At 39.9% G+C, this 17,384-nt stretch overlaps 1 protein-coding gene and 1 long non-coding RNA gene across 5 annotated transcripts; one reads left to right on the plus strand and one right to left on the minus strand.

The window, feature by feature from the left end:
* The first annotated feature begins 3,469 nt into the window (after positions 1-3,469).
* LOC127063828 (uncharacterized) lies at positions 3,470-17,318 on the plus strand. Of its 4 annotated transcripts, none has more exons than XM_050994070.1 (6): positions 3,470-3,765; positions 10,404-10,501; positions 11,084-11,426; positions 11,494-11,650; positions 11,722-12,094; positions 12,167-17,318. In XM_050994070.1, exons 3-6 carry the CDS (start codon positions 11,084-11,086, stop codon positions 14,384-14,386), a joined length of 3,093 nt encoding a protein of 1,030 aa, XP_050850027.1. In that variant the 5' UTR covers positions 3,470-3,765; positions 10,404-10,501; the 3' UTR covers positions 14,387-17,318. The 4 variants fall into 4 exon arrangements, with proteins under 4 accessions (XP_050850027.1, XP_050850029.1, XP_050850028.1 ...); XM_050994072.1 differs by having other exon boundaries at positions 12,185-17,318; XM_050994071.1 differs by having other exon boundaries at positions 3,471-3,765; positions 11,725-12,094.
* Positions 3,761-5,048, minus strand: LOC127063844 (uncharacterized). Its single transcript, XR_007781498.1, has 3 exons — positions 4,823-5,048; positions 4,545-4,715; positions 3,761-4,472 (listed from the first exon to the last, which is right to left on the minus strand). It is a non-coding gene; the product is annotated as an uncharacterized LOC127063844 (long non-coding RNA).
* Positions 17,319-17,384: the final 66 nt, after the last annotated feature.

The following is a 17,384-nucleotide window of genomic DNA, read 5'->3' on the forward strand; positions in this document are numbered from 1 at the left end:
ATCGATATTTTATTCTCTCTCTCTCTCTCTTTCTTTCTCTTTCTCTCTCTTCTACTTGTACGTATTACGTATAACTTGAACGACAAGAATTCGATTTTACCTTGCAAAAGTTATTACTTGTAATCTACACGTTAAGTTCGCTGATAAACGATCAAACTACTTTTTAACATATCTATATATAACGTAATGAGAAGTCAAGTAAATTTTTAAGTAAAGAACACGCGGAACATATTTATTCTTTAAATTAAAGAGTAACTACTAGATTTCCCATGTTCTTTATTTAAATTTTCATCTACGTTTAAAATATTTTTATATTTGAAAATATTTTCAATTTTTCTTACTTTAATCTCGTAAAGATTTTTAGATTTTCAAGACAAAAATTTAATGAAATACTTTCATATGTAATTATTGAAAACGACTTGAACATTTTTACGAGTTAATCTTTTTCTAATTAATTTTGTCGGTTCTTTGCCTTTCTTTTTCTTTTTTTTTTTTTTTTTTTTTGTTGTGAAATCTTAAGACAAGATTCAGATTTGAAAGTATATTGGATTTGAAAGCGAGATGCGCAAGTTTTTCATTTACTCTCGTATTCCTTCGAAGGGAGTAAGTAAATGACTCCGGTTTAACTATGCGTTCTCTTCTCTCCCTTACGCACGTTATACCCTAAAAAAAGAAGAAGAAGAAGAAGAAGAAGAAGAAGAAGAAGAAGAAAAAGCATCAGGCATTCACATACGTACGACTACGGAGCGGTACTTTTATCGCGTTCGCCGGTTGCGCGCGTGTTTGCATGTTTTTGCACTTACCCGCTTACAAGCCTTACATACATATAGTAGCCACGCTGACGCGGATATATTATCTCTGTAGTAACGTAACGTTCGCGTGAACGCAACGCGTTGATATTCGCGCGTTTTTGCACCTCGTCTATCCATTTGGATTTCATTCGTTTGCAGATCAGAGGTCAAAAGCTATGAACGTCAACGTTCAACGATATAAAATGAAGATTTTTATTGCCAAGATTTAAAAACTTTCTTGATCCTTCCTTGATCCTTCTTTGATCCGTTGAATTTACAATCGATTAGATATAGTTAACGATATCTTTTTTTAAAATATTCATCGTTCTAATTATAGAAAAATAATTTTCTCGATAAATATAATTTCTTTGCGTTAACTTACAAATTTTGCTTTTAATTAATTTTTCAAAATGAAATCAAGACTTTTTTGTCAAAGCTTTAATACTTTTATTCCTTTGTCGATAAAAATTGACGTGAAACTTTTATTTAAATCTTTAATAAAAAATACATTTTTTATCTTTTCTTTATGATGTTTATTATATTAAATGATCCTCTCGATTTACTCTATCCAAGTTCCTATATCGATTTACAAAACTTGTTTGATTGATTTTTCGAGAAGTAATCGGAACGTGAACCTTTGATATTTCGATCCTTTCTAGATAAAATCAACATTATCCTTTCGCTGAATTTTTGATACATCAGTTTTTAATATCTTTATTAAAGATTATGATTTTCGTTACATGAAAAGATCTTCTAGATTTATCAAAATATCGATCAGACTTTCTATATCAATTTTCTAACTGGTTTGAATGATATTTCAAAAAGGAAATGAGATCTCGTAATCTTTCGATGAATTTTTTTAAAGATAAGGTTTTTTATTAAATAAAATTGGTAATACAGTTCACACTCTTCCTTCATCAGTTTACAAATTCGTCTGTTCGATTTTTCAAAAAAGAGATTGATATTTTGATATTTTCAAACTTCGTCGATTAAAATCGATGCGAATTTTTATCGTACTTTCGATAAGAAATCAATTTTTCACTTTTTCCTTAAAGATTACGATTGTTCTATATTACTTAAAAGAATCTTCTAGATCGGCCAAAATGTCGGCGTAAAAGTTAGGCATGTAAGACTGATTTTTCGAGAAGAAATCGAGACATTGATCCTTTTGGAGACAGGACGGTATGTCCATCTTTAATAAGAGAGATCTCGGATCGATCGACTGGTCTGATCGATGTCGAGAAGGGATCAGAGATGGTAGGAGGATTTCAACAGAGACAAAAGGACAAAAGAGAAAGAGGAAAAAGGAAAAAGAGAAAGAAAGAGGGAGATAGAGACAGAGACAGAGAGGGAGAGAGAGAAATAGTGAAAGGAGAAGAAGAAGAAGAAGAAGAAGAAGGAGAAGAAGAGAAGAAGGAGCGGGCGTGGGCGCCCAAGGCCTTCTGCTCGCCATTTACGGTCGGTCAAAGCCGGACATCAGAAGGAAAGAAAGGCGAGTGGGAGAAAGAGAGAATGCGAGCGAACGAACAAGAGAAACAGAGAGAGAGAGAGAGAGAGAGAGAGAGAGAGAGTCAAGGGGATATAGAGGATATATGTATATCGCCTTTTTGGTCATCTTCGCAAACTGGAAAGACCACTCGAAAGAGCTCGAGCCGAACGAAACGATTCTCATCTCTCTTCTCTTTCTCTCTTTCTCTTTTTCGCTCGTCTGGCCGATAAACGGCTTATGCGTTTCGACATGTAGTCCTCTTCGTTCGCCGACGAAAAGGACGAGTCATATTCGTGTTCTTCCTTCTTCTGCACTTTTCTTCCTCGAATTTCACAACCACCCTCTTATTTTTCTCTTCCTCCTCCTCCTCTTCTTCTTCTTTTTCTTCTTCTTCTACTTCTTCTCCTCCATATTTTCTTCTTCTTCTCCTCCATATTTTCTTTTTCTTCTGCTTCATATTTTCTTCTTCTCCTCCACATTTTCTTCTTCTTCTGCTCCATATTTTCTTTTTCTTCTCCAGATTTTCTTTTTTCTTTTTCTTCTTCTTCTCCTCCAGATTTTCTTTTTTCTTTTTCTTCTTCTCCTCCAGATTTTCTTTCCTTATTTCTTCTCCTTCTCCACATTTCCTTCTTCTTCTTCTTCATCTTTTACTCCTTCTTCTTCATTTTCTTCTTCTTCTTCATCTTCTTCTTCTTCTTCATCTTCTTCTTCTTCTTCTTCTTCTTCTTTTTCGTATACGACGCGTGTTCATGAAACATGATCCACGATACTCGGTTATCCCTGGCTCGTGTCTTGTTCACGCGAGATCTCTTTTGAAACAAAAAAGAAGAAAAAAAGTCTCTCCGCAGCTCTCTGTGCTTGCATGATCTATACATCTATACGTAGTTGCACTCTTTTAAATGAACTCGCTCGGAGTAACGAGTTCTTTCAATGAATGAAGAGACAAGTAAGTCTCGCATTTTGTCGATTGGCGAGATTGACATAGTCGAAGGTACGTCTTATTTCAGAAAAAAAAAATATAATTCATCTAAGAAGAACCTAAATAAGAAGAAGAAAGAGAAGAAGAAACATGCTTGAAAAGTGGGAGACGAAGAGGTGGGACAAAAAGATAGTGGGGAGAGTAAAGGTACTCTTGGCTAGGTTCGCCTGCCACAGCAGGAAAGTCGAATGGAAGGGGTAGCTCCTGCGAGTCGCAGGTGAAACGTTCTCTTGGATAGAATCGGCCGCTCAGTCGCGCTCGCGCGATCGCGTACGACGATAATTTAACTGCGCACGCGCGCGTGCCGGAATAACAATACGAATACGTCGGGAAAGACTCGTTTTCTCTCTTGGTCTCTTGGTTGTGTGTCAATCGTCATATATATATATATCGTATGTGCGTGTGTCAGATTGTTGGAATCCTTTAACTCGATCCTTTTAGTCAAAATTCGAAAGGTCGTTGGTTCTTGTTTTGGCCGAAGAACAAGCAGGATTCATAGATAAGAGGTACGTGGGAACGTGTCGAAGGTTATCTTTTTCTTTTTACGTAGGAAGAATAATTATAAAGAAAGAGAGAGAAAGAAAAGATAGATAATTAGTAATAATACGATAGATAGTTAAACGTTGATTTGATTAAATTGAAGAATATTTTTAATCCAAGTTCATCGAGTAAATAAATCTTATAATTCGGAAGTTTCTCATAATATATATGTAAATGTGTGTATATGTGTGCGTATATATTCATGTGTGTATGCACACACGCATACAGTTGTGTATGTGTGTGTATGCGTGCGTGTGAGACAAGGATCATCGCGTGCGTGCTCGTTTGCTCGCTTTAACGCGTTTCTGTCTGCGTTCTCCGAGCTGCAGAGAGAGAGAACTCGTTGACCTTCGCGCTCGCAGATTCTCGTAGAGTGTCCGCGTACCGTTCGAGAGAGCCTTGCGAAAGCTTCTTTGGTCTACCTCTCTCACTCTCTCTCTTTCTCTCTCTCTCTCTTTCTCTCTGTTCCTTCAGGTATCTCTGGAACTTGGAGGTTTTATCGTTTCGAAGTATCTTTGGTAAGAGGAAACTTGAGCATGGTCAGGGCTGTATGTTCACTCTCTTTAGGTTGGTATCGTACTTACTAGAGAGATTTATCATCAATTTTACTATACCGTTTCGATCGTGAAGCGATTATGTAATATCCTTTTTTGTCGTCGTCGATGACATCAATCTTGAAAAAGAGATAGGAAAGGTAACGTTAACGTGTTAAACCAAGTTGACGAGTTACCAGAGTTAAGATCACCTTAGAAGATCACTTTATTTCTCAGGAGAGAAGAAAGTCCTCTTGGTGGATCCTCGCGTGTCACGCGAGGAAAGTGATCGCCTTAGATCGCGGCTGATTTATTAGACGTCCGTTATATCGCTTTTCTCTCATTTTTTAACGTTAGACAGTATATCATTCGTTTGTATCATACTGTATTAAAAAATATTAGAAATAATATGTTCAATATATATATATATATATATATATATATATACTTATATCTACCTATATACTTACGTATCTATTTATATACTTACCGTACATAGGCCTCGAAGAAGAAAACAAAGAGATATCCACGAGAGGAAGGAAACGTGCTACGCCACTGTTTTCCGGCACCTTTCGATATCTCATAGTCCCTACTTATTATTTTCTTGAGCTCACGAACGAAGCTCAAATGTCATTGTGTAAGCGGAATGAGCCACGCGAGCGCACGAAAGAGAGACAGAAAAAAGAAGAAGAGGAGGAGGAAAAGAAGAATGAGAAGAAGGAAGAAGAGAAGGTAGTAGTAGATTTTCGGAACGACGAAATTGTCCGCGAACGGTTACCAGTATCTTTCTTCTCCTTCTCGTCCTCTTCCTCCTTCTCTTCGTCTCTGATACCCCACGAAAAACCGGTCCGACGCGAGCGCGCGAGAGCGTACGCCCGCCAGCTCGTAGATTTTGCCTGGCGAACGCGCGATCGCCATCTTGGATACGATGGGAATGACGTCATTGGTACGGGGCACGGTCGACCAGCTTCATGAGACTCGTGCACTGGACTCGAGGAATACAAGCACGCGCCTGAAAACGATATCTTTCTTTCTTCCTTTCTTCCTTTTTTACTTCTTTCTTTGTAATTTGTTTAAATACGTTTATAAAAAACGAATAGATATTTTTATAAAGAAAAGAAAATTATATATATATGTAAGTAGTTTATTTGATACGAAGGTAATCTTCTTTTTATTATTTTTCTATTATTGTATATTTTTAACCTCTCGTTGACGTTTCTTTTTGTTATTTATCTTTTCTTTTGGACAAAAAATGATCGGTTAAAACGCTTGAGATACGCGAGTAATTTTGATAAGCAACGACAACGATTTTACGCTTCTCCGAACCGTAAAAGTGCTATTGTATAGACGCAATACCGTCCTTCGTCAAAAGATATTTTGAAAAATTCTGCATAGAACATAGGCAATTACTTTTCTTTTTCTCTTTCTTCTTTTTTTTTATACTCGTCCCCGTCATTCCTATAGTTATAGGACAGTTGTACGTCGCTAACGTGTTATAAAAGATCCCATTTGAAAAATAACAATGGCATATCTTCCGTTGTTCCAAAAACAATGTTATATTCAAGAATTTTCTTTTCTATCTTCTCTATTCTCTCTCTTTCTCTTTTTCTTTCTCGCATCTCTTATCTCTTTTCTCATTTTTTTACAAATCGAGATCTGCAAATCGTTTCCAAGAATTTTCCATTCTTTCCTTTCTATTTTTCTTTCTCTATTTCGATCGAGAAGCGATCGAACGTCGATCAAATTTTTATTCAACTGCGGATCGTAAACGTAAACGGCATTGCTATTATCATAGTCAATACTTTCTGACAACAGTGTACATGTGTATGTATGTATTTATGTATGTATATTTTTCCTATTTTCTATTATTTTCTTTCGAAAAGAAGATAAAAAAATTCAACATATATATAGATACAGAAATTTTTGTCCTTCGAGAGCTACGAAGAACTTAGTAAGATCCGTTTCGTAAGTTCATCTCTCTTTTCCTTTCCCTTTTTTTCCTTTTTCCTTTCCTTACTTTTTCTCTCTCTTTTTTTCCTTACTTCACGAAGACTGTCATTACACGGTGAGGACGTTGTTGCGAAGCAAAATTCTGGTTGTACTCTACAGAAAAATACTTAATGACACGCTACCGGTACGTTAGTAGAACATCGTACGTACATATCCTAACCAGAAATTATCGTCAAAGCTTTATTACGTTCCTACCGTATGAATTCTCATAATGAAAAGCGTTCTCCTCTGCAGTAAAAACGAAGACGACAACGAAGAGAAGAAGGAGAGATCTCCGTTTCTTGCCATTTATACGTTGACCGAAGATGCTCTCCGATGGTGATTTAAATTTGAATAATTCAAAAGGTTTCTTCTTTCGCTCGTCTTTTTATTTGTTTCGTTTCGTTTCTTTTCTTGTGAAAGTAAAATACATTATTATACTTACTTTCGAGTTGCGATTAATATAAGCCTCGATAGAGAAAATAATTTTATTCTATTTCTGTTAAGTTCGCTGGTCATATTTTATTAGTTTTCTTTACATTCATTTTTCCTTTTTTTCTCTCTTTTTTTTTATTGAAATGCGACCCAACGCCCTCATTTCTACCGTTACGCAACTCATTATTATCCTCTTGCTTGTTACTCGATATATACATACATATCTGCATACATACATACATATCTATATATATATATATATATATATATATATATATATATATATATATTCACGTAATCGTAGTCAATATTTCATTATTTTACGTAAGTCGTGCTGTAAGTCAACGGGGAAAGTTTGACGGTTCATTTGCCTTTTTAACTATATCCGAACGACGGTAATACATTTAAATAAAATTTTATAACGTTTTTATGTTTGCAATTAAACGTTTCATTTTTAAGCAAGCACTGCCACAAAGAGGCTCTCTCTGATATCCCTAAGCACCTTTCGTATTTCTCGAGAAACAGATAATCAAAAAGAGAAAGACATTATTACGTTTCGAACGACTTTCTCATTTTTTCTCTTACTTCCCCGCCCACCTTCTCTCAACATCGTTATCTTTTACTTTTACGCAGGCCGCATACGGTGCGTTCTTTAAAATGCATTTTAAAGCGTAAAAACGGTGCAACGCGGATATCGACGCCCCTGACATTTTCGTTTTTCCTTCTACTCCTTTAGTTTCTCGTTCTCTCTCTCTCTCTCTCTTTCTCTCTCTCTTGATTTTCGTGTGGCCAGTGGTGCGCGACGAGACGTCGTGACAACGTCGATAGTCACCCACGTTCCTCGCGCACACAAATACGCATATATATATACATATATACATACATATATATGCATATATATATATATATATATATATATATATATATATATATATATGTTTACATGGACACTCCTAGTAAAGTATTTCAACGCGCGAGCGCAAGGACACACGCATTTGTACGTTGTCGGATTGGAGAGCTGATCCGAAGCTAGATTTTGTATCTGTGTGTGTCTCTGTTTAATCTTCTACATCTCTCTCTCTCTCTCTCTTTCTTTCTTTTTCTATCTCTCTCGCACACTCTTTTTTCCTACATGTGCGTGTGCATGCGGGTAGTGAAAGTCGCGAGGCTTTGCGCAATAAGATCGACGTTGTCTCCTTCGAATACTGGTTCGACTTTAAAGGCGCGAACACCGGCTAGCTCGACGGAAATTCGATGTGTGTGTATTTATGTGTGTGCGCCTGGGCGTCGGCTGATTCTCTTTAGAAATTTTTCAGTCTCCTTTCTTTCTTTTTTCTTTTTTTCTTTTTTTTTTTTTATTTATTTATTATCTTCTTCACTTTTTCTAATTTTCAATCTCAGTTGTTTGTCATCGAATTTCTACAAGAATATATCGCTAATAAATGTCTCTTTTACTTTTATTATCTATTTTTCTTTGCATTTCATTTAATATTTTTTGAAGAAAAACAGCTCGGATGTATGAGTATCGTTAAGTATATAAAATAAAATATAAAATAAAATATAAAATAATATAGTAATATAAAATAACTATCGGCAAGCTTCGTTATTCGAGTTATGCTCACGAAAGGATCTATAAATGTATCGACTTTTTCCTATCGAGAATCGCCCAGTCATCTCTATATTTGATCGATATGTAGGTGCGCAAGTATATGTTACATACCTATATATGTATATACGTATGTAGATATTGCGTAAGGACCATAAGGAGGTCACGATTGCTGTTCCTTGTACGTTCAAATACTGATCGGTAGTCACGCGTACCATGAACACGATAGGAGGGTACAATTAAACGTCGTGAATATGCTACTGCAATTAAGCTCTAAGTAATTATAGGTACCCGTATCATTTAATTACTGTCAAAAAGGGTGTTGATGCACTCTGCCTATGTAACTCTATCGATACTCAAATTCTATTTCTATTTTCCTTTTTCGTTTAAGCTAATCCTAAAATATAACAGAAGATTTATCGTAGAAAACAAATCATTTCGAATAATTCTATTAAAAAAAAAAAAAAAATCGTTTCGCTAAAAAAAAAGAAAAAAGAAAAGAAAACACAGAAAAATTTAAGACTACCCGAGCATCCAATAAATCCGTCGAATACAATAAATCTGTCGGTTGACGTTCGTGACTCAATGCGTTCGTGATGAGACATAGATTCGATTCCTCGGAAAAGAAAAATATAGAAAAAAACGTTTTATAATAGTTAGAAGAGGCCGATAAGTCATTCGCCGTCACGTGTCATGTCCGGGAATAGTTTAAGAAATTTATTTTCTTCTCGTTGCGAGAAGAGATTCCTTCGTATGAAACAAAGTGATGCGTGCTCGGAACACATGATCGATTCTGAAAATTCAAGAGGATCTCTCCCCCTTTCTTCCTTTCTCTCTCTCTCTCTCTCTCTCTGTCTTTCTCTTTCTCTGTTTTTCTCTCTTTCTCTCTTTTATTATACACCTCTTTTTTCATTTTTAAAATTCCTCGTAGGTAGGTAGTATCTACATACATTTGATGACTTCCTTCTTTAGCGAATAAGAGAGACAGAAAAAGAACGTCTTCCACGTTTGTTCCCGTAATTTAACGTTCGCCTAGCGTTTCCTTTCTCAAACAGAAGAACGATTTCTCGTCGTTTCCTGGCTCGGTGGCTCGTCATCCATATCGTGCCGTTGTTGTTTCCGAGAGAAAGAGAAAGAGAGAGAGAAGGAGAGAGCGCGAGAGAGAGAGAGAGAGAGAGAGAGAGAGAGAGAGAAAGAGAGAGCAACGAACGAGGAGGGCTGTTCGAAGGAGTGGGCCGTTGTTGGTGCATTGACGTTCCTCACGTGCACGCTTTGCGATCTTTCTTACATATCTCGATGCCATCTAAGTTGCTGTCGCGTATGAAGAAAGAAAGAAAGAGAAGGAGATCCCAGAGACCGCTTAAGCCATTAAATCGAGAAGTACTCGCACGTAGACAACACTTACGAGAAATATACACGTGTTCGACGGTGATGGCTCTGACAGTATATTCGTGGAGGCGTGATCTGTAGGACAATCACGATCCATGCTTTCGCAGTACGAAAGGAATGCAACGTGATCATGATGCGCTTCGGTGTACCGACGGAAAGAGATATAGATAGGTAGATAGATAAAATAAATAAAGAGAAAGAGAGAGAGAGAGAGAGAGAGAAAGAAAGAAAGAAAGAATGACGTAGGCCAAGCGAGACAGAGGAGTCGGTCGAGGTCTTAAGAAGATCCTCTATTAATGTGTAAACGTGTGTCATGTCTATGTGTGTATGTGGACAGGAAATGAGGAAGGTCGATGTCACGTCAGAAATTGCTTTCAATCATAAAATCAGTTTTTGACAAAATTTCAGATAAATCCTTCAACGTCGAACGAGTTTCATCTCCCTTTGGAAGCGTTTCTTATGAAAGAGATCGTGAATGATCGGTATAATTAATGAAGCACGATAAGAAACACGAAAGCGTTTTTCACGAGGACTATATAATATCGATCGATGCAACAATGACCGTCGTGGCATGACTATGTCTTCGTGCTACCGTAGAAAATATTTCTATAGAACCTTCTAACCGTCAGCTTCTCTTGCCTTTTCTGTTCAGGTCACTGCGCCATGTGGCTGCCTTAGCGTGGTGAGACCGAAAGGAGAGACGAGGAAAGCGTAGGAGTTAGCCTGGGAAGGACAGCTCTAACAGTCACGGTAAGTATCGCGACTCCTACGGTGGAGGACATCAAGATCATCGTGTATTTTAGTTACCGCCGGTCCGATAAGAAAGCTCTGGGTGTGTATGCGTGTACGTTTTCTCAGTTAGAACTGGTCGGTCGAGTAAACTCGAAGCTTTTTGGAGTCTGTTTAGAGTTCTCTCTTCGATCTCTACGAAGAATATATTAACCGGCGTCTAACGGTGCAACTTGCCGAGCGCATGGAACCGTGCATGAAACGGAGAAAGAGAGAGAGGGAGAGAGAGAGATAGAAAGAGAGAGACCGACTCTGTTCTTCCGTCGAGGATCGCGTGGATGCATCGCCGCATTATACGAAAAAAAAGAAAAAAGAAACACGTGGTGGGAGACAGGAAGCTGCACCGTGCACTTCTCTACCTACCTAAACATTCCTGCAATTTCTAGCGAACGCAATAATTCCACCGCTGAGTTTGCTTGGATGACCTCATCGTTTTCGCTTTCGAACGTTCGTTCGTTAGTTCGTTTATTCGTTATCGCCGAGGAGAACAAATAAAAAGAGAACTATGAAGCAACGCCATTATTATTATTTCTATCCGCACAGATGCTGTCGAGGTATACAGCCCTGCTGTTCTGGCTGGCAGTGCCATCGATTGTCCTGGCACAGAGTAACTATGCGTCGCAGGGTAACAGCATCGAGTATCAGCCTGGACTACCACCGAGCACTGTTCTCGATGGCAAGGTTACCAAGTTGGACGATATTTCTCCTATAATATTTCTCAATCGAACAAAGGCATACTTGAATTGCGGTCAGGGTAGCATGGACGTCGAGCTAAAGTTCGAGGAACCTTTTTACGGCGTCGCTTACGCGGACTTCGATCGAAACAGCGCTTGTATGGTGAAAGGTCGTGGACTGACAAATGCTAAATTGGAATTACCACTGAAAGGTAAATACCTTGATCGTGCCAGTCTCTTGGAAACGTACGATCGAACGAAGATATGTTTATTTCTCAGGATGTGGTACCAGACAAGATCCGCAACGAGTGTTCACCAACAATATAGTCGTACGCTTTCATCCTGGCCTCGAGATGGATGGTGATGAAGTTATCACTATAATTTGTAGATATCCTCCACCGATAGCACCGGCACCACCGGCTCCACCTGCTAGCATGTGAGTAGATTTCATTCATATAACAATTGCAGTCTTCCGTATCGCTCATCTAAACCTTTACAATTACTTAGCAGAATGGGTACCATAGCGCCAGCAGCCGTGGCAGAACCACCATTGAAAGGATTCCAAATCCTTTTGATAATCTGCGCTATTTTGTTTCTATCGTTATTACTGCTTGGGCTTGGATGCTCGTACATGTGCCTGAAACGTAGAAATGTACAAGTGGTTCATCGCCATCCATTTGGTAGTGGTACCGGTTCCGAGATAACAAAATTATCTGGTTCCTCGCTAAGCAACATAACTATGTTCGAGGGCCTTAAAATCCCACGCGCGCACGCTCTTCTTCACACGACCGCTGCCTCCACATCTGGCAGCGAAGCGAACTTGGTCATCGACCATTCCGATACGTTACCAAGCGATTATCCCAGCGAAAGTCACTCCGAGGTAAATTTCATGAATTTATCATGAATCTAAAGCTCCATTAATTAATAGAACAGGTCGACATTTTTAACGTAGCTTTATTACGTTCACCAGGTGGACGAGGAACGTTCGCTTCCGGTTTCCTCGGCTGGTTCCTACGACAACAAAGCGTTCGTGCATCATCACGAGACTCAACGGCAAGTGGAAGTACGTACGGCCAGTTCGTTGTATTCCGAAACAGTAGCCGCCGAAGTAGGAACATCGTCGATGATGGCTGCTAACGCATCGCGCGTCGCCGTTCCTCGTCATCCGATCGCAGTCCCGATCGAGCCGAAATTCGATGTTCAAATGCGAGTGAAAAGAGCACCACCACCTCCACCTAGTCCTCTGCCATCCGAATCCGACGTGGCCAGTATCGCTCTTGAGAGAAACCTGACGACTATCTTGGAAAGAGAAGAATCTATTATGAGTCGAACGTTGGAGAGTCCGCCACCAAGAATGACCACTTTCTCTTACGTACCGGAACTGCACGGGCCACCAGGAGCTACCTCGTCCACGTCGACCGTGTCTCGACAACAAACACCTCCGGTTTACTCTAGAATCTTAAGAAAGCAAGCGGAAAGAGAGACGACCACCAGCACAACGTTGATGCAAGAAAGAATTCCTTCGCCACCACCTGCCGAACAATTACCTATTCTCCATCACGAGATTCGTCGTCCACGATCCCTGACATCTCTGAACACCGAGTTAACGGAGACTCGTTCTCTAACGGAAGTGATGGATCAGTCTCACGCCAAGTACAGAGTAGCCAGCATTCTTGCACCCACACCACCACCACCTCCACCGATCGTACCCACGACCACGACGACTCACACAGCGATCCAACATCGTGAACAACGTCTCCATCGTGAGGAAATGACGGAACCTCTTGTGGAAGCCCAAGTGGTAACACCAAGACGTCCAGAAATAACGACTCACGAAGTGGACGACGTTTACTTGCGTACCGTTACCGAGAAGAAAACGATCGAAGACGTAGAACGTCATCGCCGACAAGTTACCGAGTACCGTGCTCGACCACAGCAACAAGTCGATCCTAAATGGGACGTTACAATCAGAAACTATCCAACGGAAGACCTTCCTCCGCCGCCGCCAGAATGGGAAAGCTTCTCCGACGTTAGTTCCACGTCGAATTTAACGATCACGAACGAACCCACGGTTCATCCGAACGACGTTGCAAACGACGAGGAACCGGACGTCAGTATAGAACCAACTTATACGGCTCGAGCAGAGATACCCTGCAGACCATCTCATTCGGCTCATCGTCGACCACTCGACAGCGAGCCGGACGGACCGACGGACTGGTTTGCCAGACTCTCGAAGGTCCTTGAGCCACGCTATGCGTCGGAATTGACGGAAGAAGAGCGAGCTAAATGGCGCGAGATTATCACGACTGAGAGTACTCTGAGAACTCTTCTAACAGAAGCAGTAGTTAGAGAAGATTACGAACTGATACGAAAGGACGCGAGGTACACGAATCTCTTCCCACCGGCAAAGTGGGACGTGATCATTCGCATTCTTGGACCGCCTTTGGCACAGGCTGGTTCTACCTCATCCTCTAGCATGCACGGCAAGAATCACGGTCAGAGATACAAGAGATCCAAATCCTCCGAATGGGACACCAGGTCTCGAAGATCCTCTTTGCCGACCCTGTACGAGTACGAGAGCGACGGTGGTAGCTCGCATCGTAGTTTGGACAATCAGAGCCATCGTCTACAGACGTCGCAATCAGCGGCGACGATGGCAGCCGGCTCGAACGTAGGACGTCTTCGTCGATTGGGTAGTTCAAGTCACAGAGGCGTCGGTGGTGGTAGCGAAGCCGATTTGAGGTCAATGTCCGAGATGACGGTGAGAGACTTCGCTAGAGTGGACAGGGACGATCTTACGAGTTTGAGCTCCTTCGAAGGTGCGGATTCTTTGGTCAGATCTCTCAGTCAACCGAGTTTGGCTAGATCCGGCTCGGAATTCACCGAACATTGGGGTATGCCATCCGCCATCTTAGATCTTCCACCTTGGGCTACCGAAGGAGAGGAAGGTGCGAGTTCCGTAGAGACAACTCCAAGAGTCGTTAGGAGAGGCGATCGAATCGAGGTTCTCGCTTCGTTCGATGAACGTAGACGAAGCGGCGTACACGGCTCTACCGCAGCAAGGTCATCCAGTCGATTCATCGAAAGAGAAATAAGCAGCGTTCGCATGACCGAGAGTCAGAGAGCTTCCAATTGGTTTCACGATGACTCCGAGCCCGAGATGCAGATATGAGTTTGATGATGTTTCGCTCCTCGAGAATCGAAATCTCGATTGTTCGTTTTGATCGTTCCGTGACTCGGTCTCGTTCTCGTTCAGAAAATATAAACTTGACGAACCGGTCTCTCGATCGCCACGAGATACGACGACGGTCACGATATCAGCCGTCTTTCGACTGTGCCGTCTTTGCATTTAGTTCTCCAATATCTTTTTTGCACTTCTTCCTTGCGTACTTCGTCTTTTCCTTCCTTTCTAGAATCTTTTCTCTCTTTTTATATTAATTCACTTACCTCTTTCTCTTATCACCCATTCTCCTACGTAAATTTCATGTAACTTTAAATGGATATGAAGTCAGAGATAGAGAGAGGGAGAGAGTTAGCTAGACTAGCGAGAGGATGGATACACTCGAATTATCAGCCATCCACTTGCGATTTCTCTCACTGCCCCTTCGTTGCCTCGCACTCGAGGATAGCCCTTTTGCCTCCTCGTGGAGCTTCCAAAGGAATCTCCTTCTAATTTCGAATTTCTAATTCACCGCGATACATGCCGTACAGTCTCATCTCTGTTCAAGTCGTGAACCGCACTGACGCTACAAACGACTGCCGTTCTCTTCACTCTCCACTCGAAACTTCTCTCCGCGTAAGGGTCGACTGCTATATAGGTAAATAGGTAGCTTAGGGTTTTACATAGCAACCACTGTATACCACGCCGACCGTAACTAACGAGTGGGACTGCAGAGTCCGGCAAAGTGTCATCGAATTCATCTCTTCGTAGTACGACGAAAAATCGAACTACGATTGTTCGATAGTTCGCACGGCCTCTTTTATCCTACAGATAGGAAGAGAGAAAGAAAGAGAAAGAGAAAGACAGAGAGAGAGAGAGAGAGAGAGAGAGAGAGAGAGGAAGGGAGACAGAGCGCCTAATATCGAAAATTAATAAAGTAGAATCGATACTAAAGCGAAGAAGTTCATTTATCGATTAATCGATCGTACACAACTCGTCTTCTTTGAATTCCTTGATAATAATCTACGGATCGGAACGCGAGATTCGTACATCTGTACTACATAAAATCCTACTTTCGTCATATCCTACGGAAATTTATAATTATTATTGTTATCAACACTGTTTCTTTTCATTTATTAACGAAACGATGGATATCCTTCGTGTTTCCATGAAAGATGGTTTTTAAAATCGTGAAACGCATTACGTATTTCGTATGAATCTTATAAAAATACTCTCTCCCTATATATATATATATATATATATATATATATATATATATATATATATATCGTTGGTGTAAGTGTATCCCCGCGGCAGAGAATATTCCAGGACAGTTTCGCAGACACTTTGGAACACACGGCTGCATTGTCCCGATGCCAGTCAAACTTTTCTCCTTCTACCACAAAATTCTTTTAAGCATTCTATCAAACAAGACAAGTCTCGAAGAGATGCGTCAGGAGCACAAAGTGGATGCTGTAGATCTTTTTTATTCTCTCTCTCTCTCTCTCTTCTCTTTGTGAAGGAGGATAAAAAGGAAACACTTAACAAATTCCAAAATATTTCATTATAAACTGTAAATATATGTTACGTAACTTTCCTTGTACAGCGACAACTTCAGTAATGTTAGAACATTTTTAAAGAAAGAGAGACAGAGAGAGAGAGAGAGAGAGAGAGAGAGAGAGAGAGGAAGTAGGATTTTATAACGTAAAACATAGGTGAGCAAATAGTGACTCGCGGGCCTTACGCGGCTTTTGCCCCTAAATTCTATTATTTGATATCGCCGTGCCATGTGCTGGCTTTTGTTTTTGTTTTTTCTGTTTTCTCTGTTTTTAAACATGAAATGATGGCTAGTGAACTTAAATAATGGGGTAACGGATTGATTGATGGTGCAGACTGTGCGGCCCGCGGCGAAGAAATTGCCCACTTATGACATAGAAAATCCGTGAACGCATATCGGTTAACACCGACGATACGGCTGCGATAATAATCTACTTAAGTAGGTAATGAAACATACGGTGCTGGGTCATACGCTTCGTAACGATAGCTAGATTTTTCCCTTACCCCTTTTATTTTTTGTTTTTTTATTTTTTTGAAGAAACCCTTAACTTAACTATTCATTTCCCTGCCCTCCACCTTTTAAAAATTAATCCACTCATTTCGTATATCGTTTTTACGACGATATATCTGCGCTATAGTTAGGCTTCATTGAAGATTTAAAAGCATTTCATTACACGTAACTACCTATCATTAATTTACATTTTACAAACGTTTTATTTCGACTCACATAAGATAATTTCTCTCTTTAATGGAGATCAACTTTAATCCTATGTGGCACTTTTCAAGAGACGATTACGATTGATAATGCAAAACGATGGCGATTTCTTTTTGTCCAGAGAAATCTTCTTTAAAGAGAGAAAGAAAGAGGCAGACAGAGAGAAAAGGTGTATAAAAAGTTTTGTCGTCGATGAAGTTATTGATGGGCCAAATTCGATGATTTTTTTTTCGAAATCGATCTCTTAAAGAAAATTACGCGAATAAGAAGCTGCTCTCTTGCCGAAAATTTTGGTGGGGTGAAACAGGTGCTACCGCGATGTAAATATCGAAAAGAAGAGCGAATCGATCGTGAGATCGGTCGATTGTAAGTGAATAGAAAAAATAGAAAGAACAAGAAAAAAAAGAGAAAGAGAGAATAAAAACATGCGTCTCGTCGTCCCTTTTCAAGCAATGATTAATGGACGATTATGTTCATTAAATAATAGTAAGAATTTCCGGATACTTTCGTGTCAATGTTAATGTATTTACTTAAATAAATTAAGAGCGAGGCGAGATCACTTTCGTTGTCTTCCGTTCGTCGTCGTTCGTATGGACTCTCCTTTTAAGAAAAGTACTCGCTCGATGTATCGACATTTTTATTGCCGAATAAACTTTAACGATGCTTTTACTATCCTACGTCTTTATTACTCGCTCATTATCTCCACAGGAATCATCCATATCAAGGTTTAGCGTCGAA

Source organism: Vespula vulgaris, chromosome 5, assembly GCF_905475345.1.
Source record: "Vespula vulgaris chromosome 5, iyVesVulg1.1, whole genome shotgun sequence".
NCBI lineage: Eukaryota > Metazoa > Arthropoda > Insecta > Hymenoptera > Vespidae > Vespula > Vespula vulgaris.

Coding starts and splice junctions, on each gene's coding strand:
- LOC127063828 (XM_050994070.1), top strand. CDS start 11,084: ATGCTGTCGAGGTATACAGCCCTGCTGTTCTGGCTGGCAGTGCCATCG. Junction 11,427..11,493: donor ATTGGAATTACCACTGAAAG/GTAAATACCTTG, acceptor TTTATTTCTCAG/GATGTGGTACCAGACAAGAT. Junction 12,095..12,166: donor CCAGCGAAAGTCACTCCGAG/GTAAATTTCATG, acceptor TTTTTAACGTAG/CTTTATTACGTTCACCAGGT.